This window comes from Ambystoma mexicanum, chromosome 7p (assembly GCF_040938575.1).
Source record: "Ambystoma mexicanum isolate Mex_15411 chromosome 7p, UKY_AmexF1_1, whole genome shotgun sequence".
In the NCBI taxonomy this organism is placed as follows: domain Eukaryota; kingdom Metazoa; phylum Chordata; class Amphibia; order Caudata; family Ambystomatidae; genus Ambystoma; species Ambystoma mexicanum.
Window position 1 is genome coordinate 902,194,063 of NC_090939.1, and position 24,525 is coordinate 902,218,587.

The 24,525-nt window shown below is 45.3% G+C and overlaps 1 protein-coding gene across 1 annotated transcript in view; it reads right to left on the reverse strand.

The window, feature by feature from the left end:
• The window catches only part of TAGLN3 (transgelin 3), a 223,585-nt gene that overhangs the window by 25,503 nt on the left and 173,557 nt on the right, over nucleotides 1-24,525 (reverse strand). The window contains exon 4 of the mRNA XM_069637181.1: nucleotides 22,855-22,957. Coding sequence (XP_069493282.1) covers nucleotides 22,855-22,957 — 103 coding nt within the window. The remainder of the gene's footprint in view (nucleotides 1-22,854; nucleotides 22,958-24,525) is intronic.

The window sequence follows — 24,525 nt, forward strand, 5'->3', positions numbered from 1 at the left end:
CTGCGTTCTTCGGTGTCGTACTGCTTGTGGTTGGACGGACTCGTCTATGTGCAGCTTGACGCACTTTCCTTTGAGACATCCAATCCCCTTGAGGAGGTTCGGGTACTTCCCGAGAATGCTGTTGATGTCTTGTGGCACGGTCACCTCGCATATGAAGCTTATGAGTCCGAGGTCCTCTGCCACGTCTCCACTCAGTAGACACTCAATTCCTGCGTTCATGACATAGATTTTGGACTGCAGTGACTTGTCACCCTTGCTGAGTGTGGTCCGGAATCTGCCTGCTATAGGCAGTGGAGTTTTGCACCCATACGCAAACAGTAGCATGTCCGTTGTTTTCAGGACTGGTTGTGGCCGTAGTTTTCTGAATGCGGTTAGTGGCATGACGTTAACGGATGGCCCAGTGTCTATTGTCATTTGCGTGACTTGTCCTTGGATTGCTACATGGCATTTCCGCCTTCTCAGTTTCCTTTTGGGTGTTGTATCTCTGTAATTTAGTGCTGAGATCAGGTACACTTTCTTTCCTTTTTCCATTTGTCGTTCGCAGCTTCTTGTTGGGTGCGTGTCACATCATCTCCTTCCTCCTCGGTCAACGAATGGCAGTCTCGACTCAGCGAGCGCTGGCTTGTTTTTTTTTTCTTTCCGGAGGTTTTGTCCTGTGGTGTTTGGGGTTGTAGCGGCAGTCCCGGCGATCTGCATACCTTTGCATAGTGGTATTTTCTGCCGCATGCACTGTATGTTGTACCTTTGGCTGGGCAGTTGCGTCTTCTGTGGCGAGGTCCTCCGCACCACCCACATTCCGTGGTTCCTGGGATCCTTTGTTGCCATCTGGATTGTGTGCTGTTTCCATTGGCCTCCTCCCTCGTGTATTGGCGGTTCGTGATTTGGGCCACGGTCGCCATTGTACGTGCCGGCTGGAGCTTCTGTAAGGTCGTGCCCATATGTGCTGCCCTGGCATGTGCCAATTCCCTCTCATGGCCAAGTTCCAAGATTCTGGTCAGGGATATGCCTTTTTCACTTAGCACCATCCTCCTTAGCTTCTCTGAGTGTATTCCATTGATGAGCTGGCGTCGGATCTCCTTTTCAATGTTGGTGAATTCACATGAGATAACGAGCTTCCAGAGCCTGGTGTGATAGGCATCCAGTGTCTCGTCCTCCAGTTGAATGGTGGTGCAGAAAATGAATGTTTCATAGTCTGGATTGAGCTGGGGCATGAAGTGGGCCGTCAGGGCATCCTTCGTTTGTTGGTAGACTTCGAGGCCATCTGTGATCGCCAGCGAGTTGAATATTCGTAGAACCTCGTCCCTGACGTTCAGCAGGAGGTGCGACCTCATTTTCCTTGACGTGGTAATGTCTTTGCACTCCATGGCCATCTCAAATTTTTGTATCCATAGCTGCCACCGTGGGCCAACCGATGATGGGTCGGTGTATGGATCGAAGGGGCTGAGTGCGATGGTTGTCCCTCCTTGCGGGCATGCTTGCAGCGCGGATGGTGACAGGTTGGCGGCTATTCTGGAGGGCGTGCCGGGCCTGGGAGTGGATGTGCCTGTCACCATAATGCGTAGATCTGGCATCTGTTGGTGCGCACTTGTGTCAATGCCCCCTCACCTTGTTGTGCTGTGGGCGACTCCACTTGGCTTCCTCGTCGTGTGTCCAATTGTTGGGCACCAGGCTTCTGCTGTCCCTCTTTTTTTTTTTTTTTGGCTGATAGGCCCCAAGATGTCTGCCCCCTCGGAGTCGGGCCTCCCAGGGCTGAATTATGTGGCAGTTGTGGGGACTACTGTTATAGTCCACTGTGTTATCTGGGTTGTTTTGGATAATTTGAGAGGGAAACAAAATATTTTTTTTTCAGATGGAGGTTGGGTCCCCCACCGTGGTCCGAAAATGTCGCCCTTGTCGCTTTGTATGCTGTGCGGCGGCGTCGCATGTGCCGTTCTGATCGCTTCCTTCGTCGCCAGTGTTAGATCCGGCTTCCCTGCTGATGCGTCGGGACATAAGGCGGATATAACACCGCCCTCTTTGTATGATCACGTACGTATGCAAGAATAGAAATTAAAATGGATTAGCAGTCTCAACATTTTAAATAATGAAGCCCATAGGAAGTTAAATGGTTTGAGTTTATCAATTTGAACAAACACCAAAAAGACCATGGTAGGACTGGGGCATAACACATACTCGGGCACCAATGAAAAAGCGTCCCACAGTCGAAAATGGCAATTCTTTCCTTTTCCTTCAGACTGAGTAGTACCCAAGGGGGAGTTTTTCGTAAAATGTGCTGCATTTTAAAGAATATGTATTCAGTAACACTGGTCAAAATTGAGAGCTGCACAGTGAAGTAACTCACCAAACTAGGCCTCTTTAGCCAAAACACGGTCAACTTTGGCCATAAAAACAGACCCACTTTGGCCAAAACAACTCCCCACACAAGCAAGTTTGGTCTGCACTGAGGACATTGTTCTATTGCCCTGTATATCAGTGTGAGCCTGAAGAAGACAGTATGGGAGACAGGTGCCCGTGGGAAAAGGCAATTGAAAGTGTCCAATTGAATGCAAAGTCACTAAACTAAACAAACACAGGAAGTTGGGAGTGACGAAGGTAGGGTAGTGACAAGTGAGGAAAACAAGGAGAAGGGGTGGAGCTAGGGGTGGAGCCAGTTGAGTCGCACACTCATTAAATGTGGCCGATGGCTCATACCGATAGATGCCTTCAGTGTCAGTCCAAACAAGTACAATCACATTACATTTCATGTTTTTTGGTCCTGCCACAGCATGACAAATTGAAATCACTGGAACACAAGATAACACAAGCATTTTTAGGGCTTGTGGTCCAGCAGTTTGGGCAGGGCTGCTCACATTAGTGGCAGGGAGGCCAAGGCTGGTTTGCAAATAACGGTATGTAAGCCTGACCAAAGCAATGCCAGTGGTTAATATTGATTCAGAGACTTACATCCATCAGACTGAGGGCCCTTACAAATCCCATTCAAGGTATATATTCTGCTGCATGAACAACTTGAGTATAAGTAAAACAATAAGGCCGGTAGTAAGAAAAATGTAATTCCGCAGGGGGCAGTACAGTAAAATATAAGTGATTTGAGGCAAGGTTTTGAATTAGGCTATTAAGACAGAACAATTGCGTTGGACCACAGATAGGGTGGAGAAAGGATGTCAGGAGGGAAACACATTCAATGGACACATTTGGTCGTTTACAAATCCATTGCCATGTTAATCTCTATGGTATTCCCACCAACTCACTGCCCCCACAAAGTAAAATCAAACTTTGTGCTGTATTGGGCCAGCTTGTGTTGGATCTAAGCATTCTTTTGAGTGTGTAATGACTTAATTGCCTCTGTAAATGAATTCCCTTTGTAATAAAAAATCTCTTAACATGGTGTGTTTTCAGCCAGTAGATTTGAAAGCAACATGGTGTCCTTGCATCACTTCCTTGCACTGGAATCCTAAAACAAGCAATCACAAAGCCAACTGTTTTGACATATAGGTAGTACACAAGAATTTGCCAGACAATTATGTCATATGCCTAGGTACTTGCACCATTTTCTAGATGTTCCCACCTTATTACGGCACAGTTACCGCTGGACTCGCAATGGGCCCCAATAGATTGTTTTATCATGTGACTTGTGCATTTTTAAAGTGATCTGTATAAAAAGGAGTATTTTTTTATTGTTTGTGGTTAATTACAAAGCTTTACAAAATAAGTTAGCAAAGTAAGAAAAAGAAACTAAAAAACTGGAAAAAGTACAGTAAAGAGAACAATCGAGTTCAGAAACTTACAATAAACAACATATCATTTTCATGGCTTACAATCATTGGTATAAAAGTATGCAATTAATAACAATAAAACATGTTTCCCTATAGATCGTCCCTATCACGCAAAGTTTCGTTTATGTACAGAGTACCAGCTAAGATAAGCAGGGTTTACGTACCATTTCAAATTCTGTGCAAAAAGTGACTTGTGCGCAAAGACTCAGAATTGTAATATTTTAGGTATTTAAAACCAAACCGTAATACATATTTGTACCAACTTGAGCTGGGAAGATGTGTGGTCAAGTATCTACATTTCAGGCTAGGCTAAGATTCTGGCTTCACCACTTAACCAAAGTGTCTAATCCTGGGAAAATCGTTTAATCTCTTTGTGCGTTTCCTGCCAAAATTAGGAGCCCCTAGAAGGGATTCAGTTTGAAGTATGAGCTATTCAAAAACCCAAAGAAAGCACTCATGGTTTAATAGATGAGCGGTGCAGGGGTCAGGGCCAGCTAGGGTGAGATACACACATCTTTCTTTGTAAAATATAAGGCCAAATGTATTGATCGAAATTGTGACAGAGCTAAACAAAGTAAGTCATCACGGACAATTGCATATTATAAACAACATGTAAACGGTGTGTACCAGACAATGATGTATAGGAGGTTGCAGGGGAGCGACGGCCCCGTCTCCCTGCCACATCCAACCAAGAGTGATACCAGGAGGCCGGAAACCCCTCAACCTATACTGTCTACCTCCTGATCCCACTTTCACCTGCATGCTAGCACTCCCACACACACTCAATTCAATTAAAACTAGCTGAAAATTGCAACAATAAATACAATGTGCTTCAAAACGTCATTGTTTAAGAAACAAAATATATTATTCCTTGCTTCAATATTTATCGAGGAGGCGGGGGGCTGTCTTTCACAACAAAATAGCTGGACCACAAGCACCTCCTACTTGACCTCCTAGGAGTAGCCACAGTATTCAGTGTGGTATTGTTGAGCGCACACTATCTTAGATGGAATAAGGACTGGGGGCCACGTTGCTCAGCCCCTGCAGAGGAGGTGGCGGCATCATCCTCAATTCTCCCCACCCAGGCCAAGAAGGCATGGTGGGGGAAGGGTCGGGTAGGTGGGATTGATTGTAAATGGGAATGGTAGTCAGGGGGATCTGATGGAAGGTGACAGGGGGTGATATTGCCAATCTATTATTTCTGCTTCTCTTTTTTAATATCTCAATTATAGCATTATGTTGAAAAAAGGTACAAAGCATTTGTTTTAGGGCATGATTAATTGGGATTAATCTCTCAGACTCCTGTTAAGGGTTCTCCAGTATACAGCTTTCATTTCTTATGCTTTGGCAATCATTTCCCTTATGGAGATGGCAGAGAGTATGGAAGATGAAGTGAGTAGCTAATGGAAGGTCAAAGTATTGAGGGAGCTTATGAAAGGAAACAAAGGAGCAAATGGAAGGAGAGCAGAAGACTTTGGAAGGGGTACTGGAGAGCTTGTGATTTTGGAAGGGATGAGTAGGTGGAAGTCAAGAGCAGATTTCCCATTTGAACAAATTGAGTGAACCTGGGCAAATCACCTCATGTCAGCAAAACCTGGTGAGGTGAACAGGCTGTTTCCAGCCAGAGTCATACCCCTAAACAATAGTAGAAAAAGCCAACTTAAAAAACATGTAACATTTGTTGCACTCATGACAGCGAGTAACTACTCCCACCATAAGCTCCACCCTCATGCCCCACCTCCCTGGGACCATCTGTCAGCCTTGCCCAAGAATCCCTTTGCCTTCAATCTTCCAGGGAGTGCAATAACAACACGGATCTTTATCAGCCATTCAAGTAGTCTTGCAGGTAATTGTGTCAACCCTGGTCCTAGCAACCTGGGTTTGAATCCAGGCTTCTACACCTTATAAAGCAATCTATCAGACTAAACCAAATTAAGGGCAAATTGATTTTTCAGATCCAGAAAGGCATTTTTTTCTGGATAACGGATCTGAGAAAAGTTGGGCCCCCATGATCACAAACCTGGCCCAACCAGATAAACATTTCTGGAGCCGGGCCTGCCCCTGGGGCTGGTGCGTGTCCCTGTGAGCCAGCACGTGTAGGTGCAGCTGGGGAGCAGGTGTAAGTGGATCTAGGTCACCTGGCCTAAGCACCACCCACCTTCTTAGCCCTGCCTCTTCCTTCCTGCTCTTAACTCTTAGATCAAGGGCGTCTCTCGCCCGGGCGTCCAAAGTGAAGGGCAGTCAAAGAAAAGGCCAATTTCTGTTTGGACCTGTTCGGACCAGGAGGATCCAGGGTCCGACCGCCTGCTAAGACAGCAGGTAAGCATGCAACTACATGTGTTTACACCCTCTGTCCCCACAGGCCAGCCCCACCCTCTCTGGTCACCCCCGTGTTGTTCCCTTGTGCCTCCCCCTTCCCGCACACAGGAGTCTGTCCTGATACATTCTGGTTTCACCATCAACGTCTTGTGGCCAATGCTGGATTTTACTTTTATGGAATTCATTGATTCACGGTGCGTCACCCTTTCTCAACTCACATGCTGGACTTCCTTTGCATCTTGTACTCATGGTGGCCCTGAATCATGCTGTTCCCATCTTCATCTTGTATCCTGGTTTGCAACATCATGTGTTACTACTACTGACTTCTGCAATTGTATTCGCTCTCCCCTCTTGCTTCTCAACTCTTTTTGACTGCTTACTCTCTGTTCTCTCCTCCCCTCCCCTCTTCCTTTTCCTACCTCCTCCCCTCCTCCACTTACTCTATCAGAAATGTCCCTGGACCTAGTATGATTGCAACCTCGTCTGTCGCTACCCCATCCCCTTCCTGTCCCCCCCCACCTTCCTGCACTATCTGAAATGTTGTCAGGCCTAGTACGATAGTCGTTTGTTTTGTTCCTCCCCTCCCTTTCTGCACCCCTCTCCTTCACCTCTTGTTTTTCTCCAGCTCTACCAGAAATGTCATCAGGCCTAGTACGGTAGTCGCCTGTGTTTCCATTTCCTTCCCACTGTCCCCCTCCCTTCCTCATCTATTTCTTAGCTCCTGCACTATCGGAAATGTCGTCAGGCCGATGATGATAGTTAATTTCACATCCTTACTGTTCATGGCCTGTAAGAATGTTAATGTATTTTCCCTTGTTCCCTCCCTTGCCTTGAAGTGCTTTGAAACACATTGTGTATAGGCGCTATTTAAATAATCTATCATATCCTATCAGCCCGGCATGTATCCAGAATGGGATCCCCCAGTAACAGTGTCCTGGACCCTGTGCCCTGGGTCCAGGACACCACAGGTTGGTCCTTCGGCATTGCCTTGCATGCCAGTTCAATTGTGTGTCCTGCCTATTCAAGAACAAGGACAAACTGGTTGACTCCAGTTTGTAGCTCCAATGGTATTAGTACACTGATTGGGACAGTTTCCCTGTGAAAATGGGCCAAAAACAAACCTGTAGTGTTTGGTGTTGCAATGCATCTACTGGGGCAATGGTTGAGGAGAGCTAAAACCTTTGAAGATGGGCAAGTAATTTAATGTGGGATTTAAATACCTGTTTCTTTGATTTTCCTCAAAGGAGAACACATTTTTAGTCTTGATTTAGTGTATTCATATATTTGCTTTTAACCAACTGATTGTCATTAATCTGATATGTGGGGGTGCGTTAAATGGGGTCCATGTTGCATTGACCATCCCTTGTGAGTCTTTTCATATATGATACTATCTCTCTAGCAAATAGCATTGCCATACAGGTTATCCAGTCTTCAGAAGATGCCTTTTCTGGACGATTTCCAGAGCTTAAGGATCTCGTTTTTTTAGCTGGTCATTTATTAGCACCCTCAGCGGGGGCGACAACCAACCAGGTTCCTTCAAACCTGAGCTGAACCTCACGATGCAAATCCACGTTCGGACCAACTCACGCAGTGGATGCATCCACTAGCCATATTACTTCCTGCTCTCCACTCTTCTCTGCTGTCCACCAAACCTCCTCCCCTGCAGCCCCTACTTACCTTAATTGTGGTTGCTGCGTCACCCCACTACTCCTCACTGCCCACCCAAGCCCACTATCAAAATGGAGGAGGGGTTCCACCCAAAGCTCCACCCTCCTTTTACATGGCAGTTATGTGGGGTAGGGTCGGATTGGCCCACCGGTCAATCGGTCTGTGGCCTGGCCGAAATCATGACAATGCCGGTTCCTGAAGCCCACCCTGGGCCGGCCCAGGTGTGGGCTTCAGGAACCGGCCCTCAGGGCCTCGCTGCTGCCAGACGCTTAAGTTGCAAACAATCTGTAACTTACAGATCCTTTCCGGCCCCGCCGGCGCATTCGTCAACGAAAGAAAGGCAACACTGGAGTGTTACCTTTCTTTGATGAATGCGACAGGCCATGACACCATGGCGCCAGCAGTCAGTGTTACAAAACACTGGGAGGGAGCGGCAGGGCTGCCTCAGCCCGGCCTGCTCCCTCCCAGTGATTTGTTTTATTACAAAGGCAGAGCTGCTCCAGCCCCCTTGCTCACACCCCACGCCTGACAGCAGCACCATGGCAGCACCCATGCTGGTCCTGTTCTGTGCCCTCTGCTTGCCCAGCACCTTCACCCCAGCATGGGGTAGACAGAAGCTCCACGCCCCGAGACAGGGCGGGCAAGGACAGTGAGGGGCAGAATAACATAGGCAGGAAGTGGAACCTGGTATGGTGAGTGGAGTAGGGGCAGATTAGAATGGAGGGGCACTGGCGCTGAAGAAACTTGACCTCACACTCCCTGCACGGCATGGCGCACAGTTGTGTACGTTCATTCTCCCAGGCATACAGTTGTAGGTTTTGGGAAGCATTAATCATATGATACTCCCTCCGCATCCCTAGTGACCCCAGCTTGTGTATCTGTAAGTTGAGCAGTCACACCTGTCCTAGACCAGTGTACATAGTTATGTAAATTTTTTGAGCTGCACATTAACCCTTCCTCTGCGGAGTTGTGTAATTCCTTGGGCCCCACATCCCCCTTCTCTCCCAGTGCACACAGTTGTGTACGTATTTAGTTGCATTTCCACCTACTCACAGAGTAATTTATTGGGTTTTAAGTACAAAGCATATCTTGAATAATTCCTTGGTTTGCATGTATTCCCAGGCATACGTGCGCTCCATCTCCTAATGTACACAGTTGGTTCATTGGTTTCAGCTGCATCGCATTTGCATCGCTGACTAATGCCAACCGCAGCTTCTACACCTTTCTGCTCCTCTGTTTCAGAACATCGAACTCAGAAATACTGAAGCATCAATAACTATCTTTCCAAAGGTCTTGGGGTCCCGCCTGCCTTGCGGTGTCTTTGCCACAACACTCAGTGGTCGCCACATAAGGCGCAGTGACAGAATCTGTGAACCCACCTGTTGCAGAACTGCTTGTAGGAGCCAGGGTATTCCTCTTCTGACATCTCGACACTGCTTGCGAGTCCTTTCTTCAGCTGGTTCTCTACCTGAGTTTCCCCTCTTCTACTCCAACTGTCTACTGTTGTCTAGCCTCCACCGACACTCCAGAAGCTGCGCCTTTGGACACGTTTCACAAAAGGTAACATTTCGCAAAAGCCTGTCACAAATCTGCAAAACCGGTTGGCTTTTGTCTCTTTAGATACTCTTTACTGCCTTAGGTAGCAAAAGCATTTTACTTGCTTGTAACTGCATTTTCCCTTATAGAAAAGACTCTATTGAACTATTGAGAATGCTAAAAAAACGTTCTACTTACCTGCTACTGTGTTGGATATTTGTTTTGAAAATGTGACTACTTGTTAGTGAAGTATTTTAACTCTTGTTTTTTCCTATATAAAGAATGCATTTTTAATAAAAATATAGTGCGTGGACTGTCTCTCATTTGGTATTTGTGTAACGTGTGTACCAAACCTGATAACAACCCAACTCATGTACTACCACTTAGAGAGCTTGGTGAAGCTCAAGGGAATCCCTGGTACGAGCAAAGAATACATACTGAAAGACCCTGACTTACGGAAAATCTCTCTAACACAGGAATCACTAACTGGTCCATGCTAAATAACTCTAGGCCTGCTGAGCTAGTTGCTGGGATACACTGGCCCTCCTTGTTTCATGTATTAGAACAATTTGCATTGGCTTTTAAAACAGCGTTTGCGCATTCGACTTCTGACGCTATTTGTCACAGGGTGGTCTAAGTGAAAAGCACAGTGAGGCTGACACTAGGATCGGGGTTACAAAAAATTAAGGTTTATTACACAATAAAGAAAACCAGGATCTCGCCAAGTGGATACTGTGCATTAAAGAAAAACAAAGGTATTGGGCCTCATTCCGACCCTGGCGTTAACCAAGGAGCTATTAGCGCCTTGGTTGACGCCGTTATCTTTCCGACTCCGCCATGGTGAATGGCGGAATTACCGCCCCATTCCAAGGTTGGCGGGGTCGGTAATTCCCCATTCACCATGGGCCCTTCCCCATTCCCATTTTTGCCCCATAGGGCTCAACGGGAATGGGGAAGGTGCTAATTACGGCACCGTAAATTATGGTGCCGTAATTAGCTCCAAGGTCCCTTTGCGGGTTGGTTTTTTAACGCCTGCAAAAAGCAGGTGTTAAGTTCCAACCCGCAAAGGGAACTCGGAATAGGGCGGTAAGGGTTTAACGGCACCGGTCTCGTTACCGGTGACCGTTAACCCTTACCGCCCGACTCGGAATGAGGCCCATTGTCTCTTACAGGATTCATCAGTGCCTTCTAGCCCATATCCCCCATACAACGAGGTACCATGATTATTGTCTTTGGTGTGCCGGTTGTGATATTCCTGAAACCTCTTCAGTCTAATAGACCATCCAGACAAAGATGCTCTGGGACTTGCACAATCTTAGGAGTCTCAGCAGCTCCAGAGAGGAACACCTTGTTGAACAGGGGTCTGCCTTCCAGGAGATGACATGCTCTGGGGGCTCTGGCTCCCCTAACAACTGCTCTACAGTAGGGTCCAGGTTATTGGAATTCCCCCCCACATCACTGTGCCGCTTTTAACCTCCCTGGCACACAATGAGATGGCACCTTCTCATTCCTCGACCCATCTCTAGTAACTGCCCTGGATTGACCTGGCCTGCAGTGACCGAACGGTGCACTTTCCGTACGGTTGTCAAGAGGCAGGGAGATGTGTCCCATACACCTGTCCCTGAATGCTGGTCTCTAAAGCATGTCCGTCAGCACTGGGAATCCAATGTCTCTTGCAAGTATCGTCATCAGTTTACAATGTGCTCCCACAATCTTGCTCACCATCATTTGCGTATCTTTTACAGGGGATTCTACCTTCACCCCTTCCCGACTCACTTATGCGCTTCCTCCCATTTAAACCTTCTATCCTGATACTTTGTCCCTTTCACAAAAAACACCATGCCCCATTTCTTTCTCTCTAAAATGATTTACTCCTCACATCTCCCTTCCTCTAAGTCTCTTGCTTCTTCCTTCTTCTCCTCACCACCATCTACTCTACTTACAATTGGGTGCTGAAATGCCCTATCCTTTTGTAACAAGACCTTCTTCCTCAATGATATTTTCCAGTACCATGACCCTGCACTTGTCATTACGGCTTTGAGAGTGGTTGATCTCTCCTGGAGGCAAATCAGTGCTTGCTGCCCTCCAAAATGAAATTGCCAAATGATGCCTCTCCAGCTGAAAAGGCATGATGGAGAGGTTGGACAACTGATTAATAAGGCTAACCCACTCTCCCATCTGCTCCATCGCATCAGATGTTCTATCACTCTCTTTTGATTCACTGCCACTCAACTCCTCACATCAACCCCTCACGCTATCATACACATCTGCAAGCTGTCTGCTCCCCTCCTTTCCTTTATCCCTGATATGGACCTACCTCTTGACTTATTTCTCATTGAGGCTCTGATTGTTCTCCTAGGAGACTTCCTAAAATATCCTCCTCTCAACAAATCAAACTTGATGCTCTCTTCTCTGACCACTCCTGAACTGCTACCATGAACAACAACCCTTATCCATGGCAAATCCAATTAATGTGCCCATCATCCTCCCTTCTCTAATTTATTCTCTCCCTGACCTCTACCCCATGTGACCAGTCCCTTGTCAACTTCAAGGTCAGGTTTACCCCTCCAGTATCTTTCCCTTACCTTCTCAGTGACCAAATGTCAGTTCAAATCCTTTGTCCTAAATCCCTATCAAACTGCAGTCACGTCCTCTCTACATGCTCTCTCCCCAACAATTGCCCCTTCGGTCAAGCAAGCTTTCATCAATTTCAACTCTGCTCTTAGCTTGGCTTTCAAACACCACCTAAAATCTTGAAACTTTACTCCTGCTATCCCATGATGCTCAGATCAGATATGGTGCCTTAAAACCAATATGCACCTAACTGCACGCTGATGTAAAGACTGCAGCTCCCACTCCTCACCTCATAAAACTACTTATTCATCCCTGCACTCTCCATCTGCATCAATGTCTCTCTGCTATCCACCACCAGAAGGTACTTCAGTCATATGCGCAACTCCTCTAAAAATAAAATAATCTACCTTCTGGTGCCCCGGGCTCCACCTCTCCTTATGTCCCCCCATCTCTTTTTCCCTAATCAACAATCAATCCTCTATGCCCTCTGGTGGTTCCCTTTGCCAGTAATCTAAAACGACACCAATTCATAACCTCAACTGTATTTCAAACAAGATGCTCAAGGACAGTTGCGAAGAATTGACGGATTTAATACTTCCGCTGTTCCAACAAATAAGGCGAACCAGAAAAATTACAGCATCGTGGAGAGAGGTAAAGACTGAAATTCTGGATAAACGGCAAACAGCCTTTATTAGTGGTGTTGGTACATCACTGAACTTGTTCCTACTCAACCTACTGAAAGCAAGAGCACTATAAGAAAAAAGAAACATCTATCTAGGCTTTATAGATCTTGAACAGGCGTTCGATGGGATAAACCGCAACCGTTTATGGTTGAAGATGAAAAGCTGGGGTGGCCATGGTGACCTATTAGAAGCCATTCAAGCCCTCTATACTAACACCAGTATACAGGTCCAAACAACAGCAAAGGGGACGGTAACGAAAAAGATTAAGACTTTCAGTGGGATAAAGCAGGGATGCGCATTGGCACCTTTCCTGTTTGTCATATACAAGGCCGACATGACGGCTTCACAATGAATGGTATAGGCGTTTGCCCCGAGATCGATGGTACAGAAGTTCCATGGGTGTTATACGCTGACAATGTGGTATTCATCGATCAGACGGCTATTGGACTCCAGCAGCGGATAATGGCTTTCAAAGAGTACTTAGCAGAAAATAGTATGAAGATCAATACAAAAAAATCAATATCATTAATAATGAAATCAAGCCGTGGCGTGGGAAAAAGAGTAAAAAGAAAAACTACACCTGGATGCTATATAATCAAAAACTGGAAGTGGAGACACAATATTATATCTAGAAGTGATGATAAATAAAAACAGCAATGAAGAGGGGCAATATGCATTGATCCGGGAAAAACTAGTGACCTTAACCAACCATGGACTAGTTATAAATCGAAGACATGGGAAGTTTTACTTGACGCCTATCATAACCTCCTACAAACAAAAGGTTGTAGCAGTAATTACCTATGGATTTGAGGCATTATTGGCCCTCCGGTGGGAAATTTGGGGTGTCTGAGTCATATTTCTGGCGTAAAATCTTGAAATTAGCAAACTCCAGGTCAGTGGAAATTATAAGAAATTAAATAAGGCTGCAATCTTTGGCTTCAATAGTATTATGGAAAACTCTATCCCTCTATCGGAAATGTATCCCCGATCAACCACTGGCACCATTTGAAATCTTGGTCCATCAGGGGTCTGTAAAGAGAGACAAGACACTACAGCGCAGGAAGAGCAAATACAAAAACCTTTTGGAACAACAGCTAAACATCCCGGGTGACCTTCTGATATACAATCCAAACAAGGCAAAGAGAAACCTCCAGGAAAAAGACTGGGACGAAACTCAGGAGACGAAAAAAGGGAGAAAAATCTCTGCCATAACATTATATGGGAGCGGAAAATCCTGAACGTCCTCCCTCCATACTTGAGAAGTTCCCATTGTATCACTACAGTGACCTACAGATGCGTCTAGGATTCTAGAGAGGAACAATTGAGGAGAAAACTGATCTCAAAGAATGAATCGTATTGCAGGTTCAGTAAAGTCAAAGATTCACTGGAGAGTATCAGGCATGTGATGTTAAACTGCCCGGCTTTGGGGTCGAAACGTTTAACGTAAATGGGGAGTTACGTGACAGGAATCCTACCAGAGAGGGAAGAAGAATATTGGGAGAGACTATTGACAGCGGATAAAGTGGGGCGGACAATAGATGCTTTGAAATGTGTTGAATCCCTGAAATTGGGCATAGTGATGGGAGGGGAACTCTGATGGGAAGAGATGAATGGTTTTCGAGGAACTGACATTTATATGGCCCTATTGAAAGATGAACATTATACACCAGCAAACGATAAGCACCAAAGGCAATTGATTGTGGAAATGTTAAACGTTTAACTGTTTAACCAACTAAAACAAAACAAAAAACAAAGAAAAATAACCTCAACTACAACAACTTCCAGCATCACCCTCCAGAACATCAGGAAAATCTGCCACCTTCTAACCTACAACTCAACTAAAAGTTTAATCTCAACCCTGATGGTCAGCATGTGTACTATTGTTCTTGCCTTCTCCTTGTCCTTCCTCTCCATTCTTTCACCCCGCTGTAACTTTGCTAATACTCTATGCCAAATTCCCTCCGACCTCTGCAAATTGACTTCAATGCCAACAGTGTCTCCATGTAACACAAAATCCTTTTTTTCAAATGCTACTTCACAGTATTCAGATGTATCCATGGGATAGATTCTTCCTAGCTTGCCAAAGCTTCTCCCATAATCACACGTATCTCTCCACTTCACTACATAAATTCTCTGTTCTTTGTCCCACCTTGCTCCCTCACAGTTTTCTGTATTTGATTTCCTTGCCAATTTCGACTGGAACTTCCTGCCACAACATTAAATATACCACAGCAATGCTTACAGTTATATCTGCCCTAAAGCTTCAACTCCACTTCCTTGAAAGCATCAATATCCCAACCCATCACATCAAACCTCCCATATTTCCCCTTCTCACTTGCATATGAGTACCATCGATATTTGAATACACTGACAAGCATTATGCTGTTTGCTACTCCATGTGCCAGTGATGTAGTCCCTTCATCAAACCAGAACTCAATTTACCCAATTACCACTTTGTTACTAAGTAAAGCACCCTGTCAATGGGGCTTGCTCATGCAATTGCCATCTAATCATGACAGCACCTTCTTAACACAATATGCAAATACACTGGATGAATATGCAAATACACTGGATGAATATGCAAATACACTGGATTGCTCAGCACCTTCTTAACACAATATGCAAATACACTGGATGTCGGTTTAATGGACCACATATTTCTGTATTAATTTACAAGTTACACATTTTTTTTTAAACCACTCAACTACATTTCTAATGCGCAAATCATAATTTGGCCACTAATTCCACATATTTCAAATATCATGTTTCAATAAAGTTAGTACATTAACAGAGTATTCTTTCAATTTTCAGTTACCAACAGTGAAATCGCTGAGGCTTATGAGTGATGGACACTCTTTTCCACCGGATGGGGAAAATCTCTCAGCCTTTGTATTCAATGGGAAAATCACAGATCCGATTGAATCCTATGGGCAGAGGAATCCCATTTGTGAGGAGGCAGTTTACCAGATGGAGAGACAGATGTAGGAGCTGCTGTGTACCCTTGACATGCATGAAGAGATAAATTAGGGGCAGAGGGGTGATAAGGTAGGGAACAAGTAAATGTTGTCTAAACATAGAGTGACAAGGCCTGCATACCAAACAACCAGCAGGGCCGAAATGAGTGCCGGCAGGCACCCCCCCCATCTCCTTACCTGTGAGGATGGCGGCATCCCTGCCGCAGGAGAACACTGACGGGGAGAATACAGGGGAAGACTCTGGAGCCACACTGCAGCGGTCTGCACTTTTCTGCAGGCAGAATCGAGAGGTACAACACTGGCCGCAAGAGAAAGGGATGCTGCTGAGACTCTACGAGTCCAGAAATGGAGCCTGTGCAGCACCACAAACCCACCAGGGATTCTTGTTAATGAAGGAAGGCCTCTAGAGAGGCCTTATTAATGAAACTCCCACTAGCCTTTCAAGGAAATATAACAGCAAAAGTACCACCAGAAGGCCTTATCAAACGGGACTCCACTCCCTCGGAAAGTCTTTTACTTGCTTTACAAGAAAAGCTGCAAAAAAACCTGGATAAGGGGGTGGGCTTACAAACCCTTTTTTAAGTCTACTAAACCCTTTCCCTGCCACACCCATGTAGCCAGGTAAGTGATTGGACAGGGTGAGTAGCCAATCCTGGGAGATGGAGGGCCATATAAAGAGGTCTATGCGAGTTGTGCAGCGTGGATTAGTTGGGTGAGGACAGGAGGTGGAGGAGGATGTCCAAGAGACCAGAGGAGGCGAAAGTGAAAGGAGTGCAGAAGCTATTGAAGAAAGGAGTTCGGTGGAGTATTTGTGTGTGAGAGTGGAGAGTGTGAGGAGTAGAGTAGGAGGTAGCAGTTGTTAATAGGAGACGGTAGTGAGTCTCAGCAAGTGGTAGTCGAAGTAGAGAGGGTAGTGATGGCGAGAGGGAGTAGTGTTAGCAGAGCAGTGGCAGTAGCGATGGAGTGGGAGAACAGGAGTAGTGGTAGAACTAGCAGTAAGAAAGGAGAGTTGGTAATAGTAGGAAGCCAGGGGGTATCATACGAGGGAGGAAAGTATAACAGCGGGGGTATCAGTGGATTGGTAGTTGGAGGCAAGATTGATAGTAAGAGCAGGAGTAATAAGAGAAGTAATTAAGGGTGGAGTCGGAAAGGCAGACTGAGAGACCATAGGGACAGTAATACAGAGGGAGGAGACCATCTTAAGGCCAGTGTAGTGAAGGGTCAAGTAAGACTGTGTCTGAGAGACAAGAGAGTGACACCGAGCGAAAGAAGGCACTATCCCTAACTTCCTTGAAGACTAAGTTGGTTAGGTCAGGAAAAGATTAGTCTGCCCCTACGGTTCAGCATAACACCCAATTTGTTTGAATCAAATTGTCCATATGGACATGTTTATTGAATTTCGGGTGTACCTTTTATTCAAAGCCTAATATACCGAACATGAGGAGCAGGGGCTGCGGGGGTGTCCCCGCCCCCCATGTTCGGTATTATGGGCTTTGGGGGTTGCAGGGGACTCCCCCCAAAAACTAGGGACCCTGCAGCGTTAGCTCTGGCATGCGTTAGGGGGACAGAACTGACGCTGCAGGGCTGTAGAAGAAACACCGGCGGCCGGCGAGAAGGTAGGTAGGGGAGGGGGGATTAGTGTGAGGCTGCTACCAGTGCAGGAATTGGGGTTGTTTCAGGGAAGGTCAACCAGATTGATGGCAGAATACTCTACGACCAATTCCGCCACAAACTGTTTGACTTTGGTCAAACAACCCTGATCCCAGTTCAGTTAGCCATCTGGAAACCACAAGTAGTACAATGAAGAAAGACAGATAGGTAGGTGTTCCCTTGTGGTAATTATACCATCCTGTTAAGTATGCTAGGGCTAGGGAGGGGGTAAGCCAGTCGGAAGTAGAGAGTGAGGGACGGCCTTACTGCCAAACATCCTAAAGAATCCGGAAGGCGCTAAGATCGCCAACAGGAACTCTATGGCCAATCAATCTGTCAAATCATCAATAAAAACCCTTGGACTCGCTATCTGGGTCAGTGTGGTTATTTGTGGTGGGCCACCCCATTACAATAGTTGCATTAAGCAAGCAAGGTAAAAAGCATTCTGTTCACTGTGATGAACAGAAGTCTTTTTGTTATGTTTATGCTTAAAGTAATAGTGTGCATACCCTTTCCAGCCTCCAATGGTATTTACTAGGCATTATGTACATCTTCTGTGTAATTGCAGTGCATTTTGAGATGGTGATGTCACCATCTCAGAGTTCACTGTAATTTGGCAGAGTACTTAACTAAAGCCCATATACCAAGTAAATACTTTTCAACTGTAAGTGCAAGTTGGGGTTTGCACATTATTGCAATAATCGTAGATATAATAGAAAGAATTAAGTTAAACTTGGTGAACTGACTTCTTTCTACTATTGTCTATATGCAATGAAAAATATTGAATATTCTTACATTGCCAATTGCTAGTATGTTGGGGCAAATCCATAACAGTGTGTCCTTATAAGGATAACTGCTGTCATGTAGGGACAAATCCATCACATGTGTGTCATTACAGTGCCTAATTACAGCATTTTAGGGTAAAGCCATCTGCTACTGGCATTTAGGGGTAAAGCCATTTCATATGTGTCCTTACAGGGACAAATGCTGGCAATATTTGGGCATCATCATCACAAATGTGTCCTTCAAGTGGCAAATGCTGGCATTTTGGGGATATATCATCATGGATCTGGCTTTACCAGGGCAAATGATGGCATTTTGGGTCAAAGACATCACAGTCGTGAATTACTGGTGTTTCCTTAAAAGGGCAAATGCTGGCATTTTGAGACAAAGGCATAACCGGTATATTTACAACTGGAAATGCTGGCAATGTGGCGCCAAGTCACAAAATGCTGGTGTTTTGGGGCTAATCCATCACAGGTGTTTCTGTAACAGGAAATATTCTGGTATTTTGGATCAAAGCTGTAATTGGGGTGTGGGGGGCATCGACACAGGGGTACGTTCTGGCATTTTGGAGCAAAGCCATCTCAGTTGTGTCCTTACAGGAGCAAATGCTGGTAATATTTGGAGCAAAGCAACCGCAACCACAGTTGTGTCTTAAAGTGGCACATGCTGGCATTTTAAGGCATACCCATTATGGATGTGTCCTTACAAGGGCAAATTCTGGCATTTTCGGGCAAAGCAATGACAGTTGCTCCTAAACGGGGGCAGATGCTGGCACTCTGACCCCCTGGTCCCCCTCGGAACCATCATGACGGCGGCAGTTTTGGCAGAGCCCTCGCAGGCTTCCAAGCAGCACCGGAGTTTCCCTTCCCCTAGTCCCGCCTCCCTGTGCCTCCCCCTGGTCCTGATTGGCCAGCTCCTTCTCCGTGGGTTTGGGGTGGATATTGCTGCACGCCCGCTCACTGTGCCATTTTCCAGCTTGGCAACAGGTGAGCGGACGCACTCTGACCGCCTGGCCCCCCTCGGACCCATCACTGGTATGTAACATCTTACCAGGTGAGTGTCGCGCCCCTGAAGCCCAGCAGGCCCAAAATCTAACTTTCTGGCAAAATCCCACAGCCCCCAGGCACGTGTGCAGCCCCTCAGGCCCCGCTGCCTTCCTTGTTTGTCTTCTCCCTCCTCCTTCCCCGCCCACTGTCCCCTGATTAGTGCTCCATCTAGGCCTTAACAGACACTCCTAGGGCAGCCCTCTGCCTGGCAGCCCCTACGGCTACGGACCCCTAGGAAAAGAACCACTCCAACAGAGGCGGCTCCAAAGAAGCGTCTGCATGTGTCAGCAGCGGAAGCCAGTGAAGCTAGCAGCTTAACAGACACCAACAAAAACTGTAAGTGTGGCATGGGTGGGTTGTAGAGCAATTACTCTACACCAGAAAGCCCCAGCCACTCTACCTTACCTTCCCATGACTTAGACTGCCATAGACTTAGCCCATGCATACTTAGAAAGATATGTTCCACCAGCCGGATGTTATCCATGACAGTATTTAAAATGTGGCCTTGCACTGCTTCCTAACACATTAGTCAATGTTAACAAGTGTCACGCCTGGAGGGAACTGTGGATGCTAGCCTGCGCCGCATCTAGATAGATTTGCAATAGTCGGCACCTGCCTACTTAGAAGGAATTAGGAAGACTAGCATACACCACACTTGATTGAACTCTGATAGAAAAGTGCTTGTTGGCATGCACCGCATCCAGCTAGAACTCTTAGCTTTGGCCTGCCTCACATCTAGATTGGATTATGAATGTTAGCACATGCCACACATAGATGGAACATGAATATTAGCATGTATCCAAACATAGAATTGAGAACATTAGCCTGTACCGCATCCAGATAGAATTGTGATTGTTATCATGCGCCATACTTAGATGAAACTGTAAATGTTACCATGTACCACACTTAGATGGAATTCTTATTTTAGCTTGCGTCACATCTAGACAGGATTGTGAATGTTAGCATCCACCAGACTTAGATGGAATTCTTAATTTTAGCTTGTGTCACATCTAGGCAGGATTGTGAATGTTAACATGCGCCACACCTAGATGGAATTCTTAACTTTAGCTTGTGTCACATCTAGACAGGATTGTGAATGTTAACATGGACCACACTTAGATGGAATTCTTAACCTTAGCCTGCGTCGCATCTAGACAGTATTGTGAATGTTAGCATGCGCCATACTTAAATGAAACTTTAAATGTTAGCATGTACCACACTTAGATGGAATTCTTAACTTTGCTTGCGTCGCATCTAGACAGGATTGTGAATGTTAGTATGCACCACACTTAGATGAAATTCTTAACCTTAGCCTGCGTCGCATCTAGACAGGATGGTGAATGTTAGCATGCGCCACACCTAGATGGAATTCTTAACTTTAGATTGCGTCACATCTAGACAGGATTGTGAATGTTAGCATGTGCCACACTTGGATGAAATCATGATCACTAGCCTGCGTCCCATCTAGACAGAATATTGAAAATTAGCAAGTGCTGCACCCAGATGAAATAGTGAATGTTAGCAAGCATCACACCTAGACATAATTGAAAAGACAGTATGCCAACTAACCAATCCACTAACAATTTCATCCCTCTGCATACACCTCTCAAACTCTAACCAAACACAACCACAAGCCTAAACCACAGCAATCTGCACAAACTTCACTACAATGCAATAACAAAACAAACCACACAGACTTGCACAACAGAACACGACGACTGCCGACCGCAAAACACCCCAAGCCCAGCCAACGGACACACCGGGCTGAGGCTGCCAACAGCACATCACTGCTCTCTTGCACTTTTCCAGCTTACTCCCACTAACTCATCCCCCCCTCCCTTTTTCAGAGCCGCCAGAGCACCAGGGGACCACTCCGGTGGTGATAGTGTGCGGTACAAATATCCTTTAACATTAACATGTTGGGACAGAGCTATTACCATGGCAGAGTGCTTAAAGGGAAAAATGCTGTTCATATTTGAGAAAAAGCCTTCACAGGTATATCCTTACAGTGGCAAAGGCTGACAGCTTTTGGGCAAAGCCATTGCAGGTGTATCCTTAAAAATGTAAATACTGGAAATACTTGGACAAAGTCATCATGAATGTTATTATAGTGGCAATACTAGCCTTTTTTCTGTCTGTACTGTATGTCTACAAAAAATTCCAAGTATCAGCCAGGCATCTATTCTTTGTTGAAAGCCACCGTTCGATCTACAAACAAAAGCCACAGCTGCCCTCTGAGGAGGAAATATTTGATACCTAAAAGGGACAATCTCAGGCACTGCTCGATGATCTCTGAGCCTACCCTTAAACCTCAGTGTAGTTTAATACTGATACTCCCTTCATCCAGGATATTCACCAACCTCCCCAACATGATTCTGCAAAAACGTTTGCAGTCAATACCAAGCACGATGGTGCAGGAGTTACTCTGGGCCTCTATGTCCCTCTTTGAAGGTTGGAACCAACTCAGAGTTGCTGCTGTTTGGAGATCAGCCCCGAGCCAACAATTGAATTAAAGTATCTGCATAGGTTAGGGTCCAGATATCAGGGGAAGTATGAAAACTTCTCCAGGATACCAATCCTCTCCCGGGGCTTTGCATCTTTTTAAACCGGGCAAACGTTGGTTTTTCCTCAGATTGTTGAATCTGTGCGGGATAAAAGCCAATCTGTCCTAGTGGGTATTTGGTGGGGAATAAAAACTCCTGAAGCTACCTTATAGAATTCTAAAATGCTCTTTCCAACCAGCACTCATGATGATGCTGCCTTTTCAGGGATAACATCCTTGGTCCTGCGGTTCACAAAAGTACAAAATGCTTTTGTGTCCTTTAAGCTGACAGCCTTTTTAACTTCTTCCCATAACCGTTCCTTTGCTTTAACCTTCTGCCCCTTAATTGATTCATTAAACTTTGGGCACTGGCATTTTGAAACCTTCAATTTTCTCACCAAGTGTGTTCTCCTTGCCATCCAGGCAAGTGGCGGCATGGATGCAGACATTGTTCACTTCAATGGGTATGCAGTAATAGAATTGCGGCAAAAATGCTGTGGTTTGACCCGGTAAAGTTGTACCCGATTATACCATTTAAGAGGAGCGGGGGTTGCGGGGGTGTCCCCGCTCCCCATAAATGGTATAATGGGTCTAGGGGTTGCGGGGGTGGCCCCTGCATCCTTTACATTGATGTGGCGGCAAAACCACAGCCTTTTTGCCGCGATTTGTTGTGCAAACGGCCATTTTTGCAGCGATTTTAACACATGGAACCCTTCAATGCACGTTTACTCTTAATCACGTTACTGCTGCATTCATTTTTCCTCGGAGCTAAGCACAATTAGAAGTAAATGCATTCAGAACGAGTAGGTCACATTCGTAACTGGAATATTGTGCCAGAAATGTGGCACACGCATTTTCAACAGTAGAGGGGCTAATCTCTGTTGCTTGCTGGCCAAATCTAGTATGCCTTATGGCACTAAAAACGTTTTGCACTTAAGCATTTATTTCCATACACATTGTTGCGATTTTAATTCTTGAATTAAACTTTTACCTGGTGTGGTTACATTACGTTTATGCGCCACTGAATATTTTTCAATTTAGTTTCGAGAACTATCATCAAAATACACCACATACATGACATTTCGAGCAAGTGCACTAGTTAAGTTATGTTCTAGTAAATAATGATAAATCATTGAAACATTTCAAAAGTATGCATTTGGATTTAAAAGAAAATGGTTGGTTTCATAAAAGCTGATGCATAGTTATTTAAATAAATTAACTAAACATATGTTAATGAGGACACCAACTGTCTATGATTGCGAAATTGTGAAACAATATTGAAAACATTGAATCAATTGTTACCTGCGAAACCAGCTTGGGTCCCCCCTATAACATCCATCATCCTTCGTGACAGCTAAACTGCCAAGTGCCATTAACGTCCTTTGAACCGCTGCCATGTCTTTGCCTACAAATACACAATTTAAATACTGTAAGTTATGATATTCCATGTAGTATTGACTTTAGTAGGCAGGCTGTGACATGTTGATCATTACAGAAAAAGTGGGAATACTATAGCTTCGGAGCCAACACCTGCAGACCGTTCTGGCTGACAATGGCATGTAAGTCCAATCTAATGTACAGAGCAAAGCAGAGATTTAACAAGGGAAGAGGAACATTAAAAGATCTGTATAGCCTACAGTGCATGCAAGCTCAAAATACAGTTCACTCTGAGCTCGCACAGCTTCAGCAAATGAAAGACCCAAAATGGCTGCCGCAGAAAGAAGAAATCGGTCTTTCATCTGAAAAGATGGAGCCCCAATTTTCTTTCATGATGGCATACGGGAAAAAGATGGCGTGGGCAAAGGAGTCACACGTATGCAGTAAGCAGTGGCAGGGCAATAAATGGAAAAGCCAGGAGGTTTGCGGTGAGGCAAAAAAGTGGCTTGGGCGAATGCGGGTGGGGGAGCGGTAAGTGAAAGGAGCAACAAAGGGTTTGCAAAGCAGAGAAATACCACAGGGTAATGCCCACATTCTGGGCCCTCACTTTGGTCACTTCCCAGGAGAAAAGTATGCATAACACATCATTTGGTCAGCTAAGCAGACACTAATTTGACAAGAATAATTTCTGCCCGAAACCCAAAGTCTGTCCCCTTAATTTATGACTTCATTGGCACACAGTAATGTTTCACAAAGAAAGAAAACACATTGTTGACATCAAACTGCCTAATAATGTTCCTTATAGAATCATTTTTATAACTTGAATGAAGACAAAGTTTTGTTTGGAATGAATTTAATGAATTAGGTATGCTCTACACAGGCAGGGGTGGAGCCAGCCTCAAAATATTGGGGGTGGCTGGATGGAAGTTTTCAAAGCTGGTAGTTAGTGGAGCCATTAAACCCGTTGCGCTTTTAACCTCCACAACTCTTCTTCTGAGCCCAAAAGGTTGAATAGCCTTCCTTTGGCTGATTAGATGCATCTTTCACACCAACTCACAGGCTATTTAGTTAAACAAAGCAATGCAAGTTATTGGAGGCATGGGCGTTCCTAGAAGGCTATCTAAAAGCTGAGACCAGCAGTTAAGCCTTTAGCTTCATCATAGTGGGTCTCATTGATACCTGGACAGGCTTTTGTCCTTTGCCACTGTATGTTTGCTCATGCTGTTGCCAAATGACGTTAATGGCCCTTTAAAAGTAAGTAAACACACCGCTTTCTGGGAAATGTTGTCGTCAGAGACCAGATTGTGCTTCACAGCAAATTGATACTTTATGCCTGAAAGTGGGAGGGCTTTAGCATCACCCATGAACAAAGGAGACCATTTCCTTTCCAAACAAGGACTAATTCCATTCTGTCCCTTGTCTTTAGTTACTCTAAGTTTGTCTTCTTGTCAGTCCACCAGAATGACCTTGCTTCTGTTGGTGAAAAAACAAAAACTCCCTAAAGCAAATATTGACCATATATATGCGAGTTACACACACGTCTCTGACAAAAGGATACAGCAAAGTTATGCAGTGCTGAATTGTTCAACAATGAAA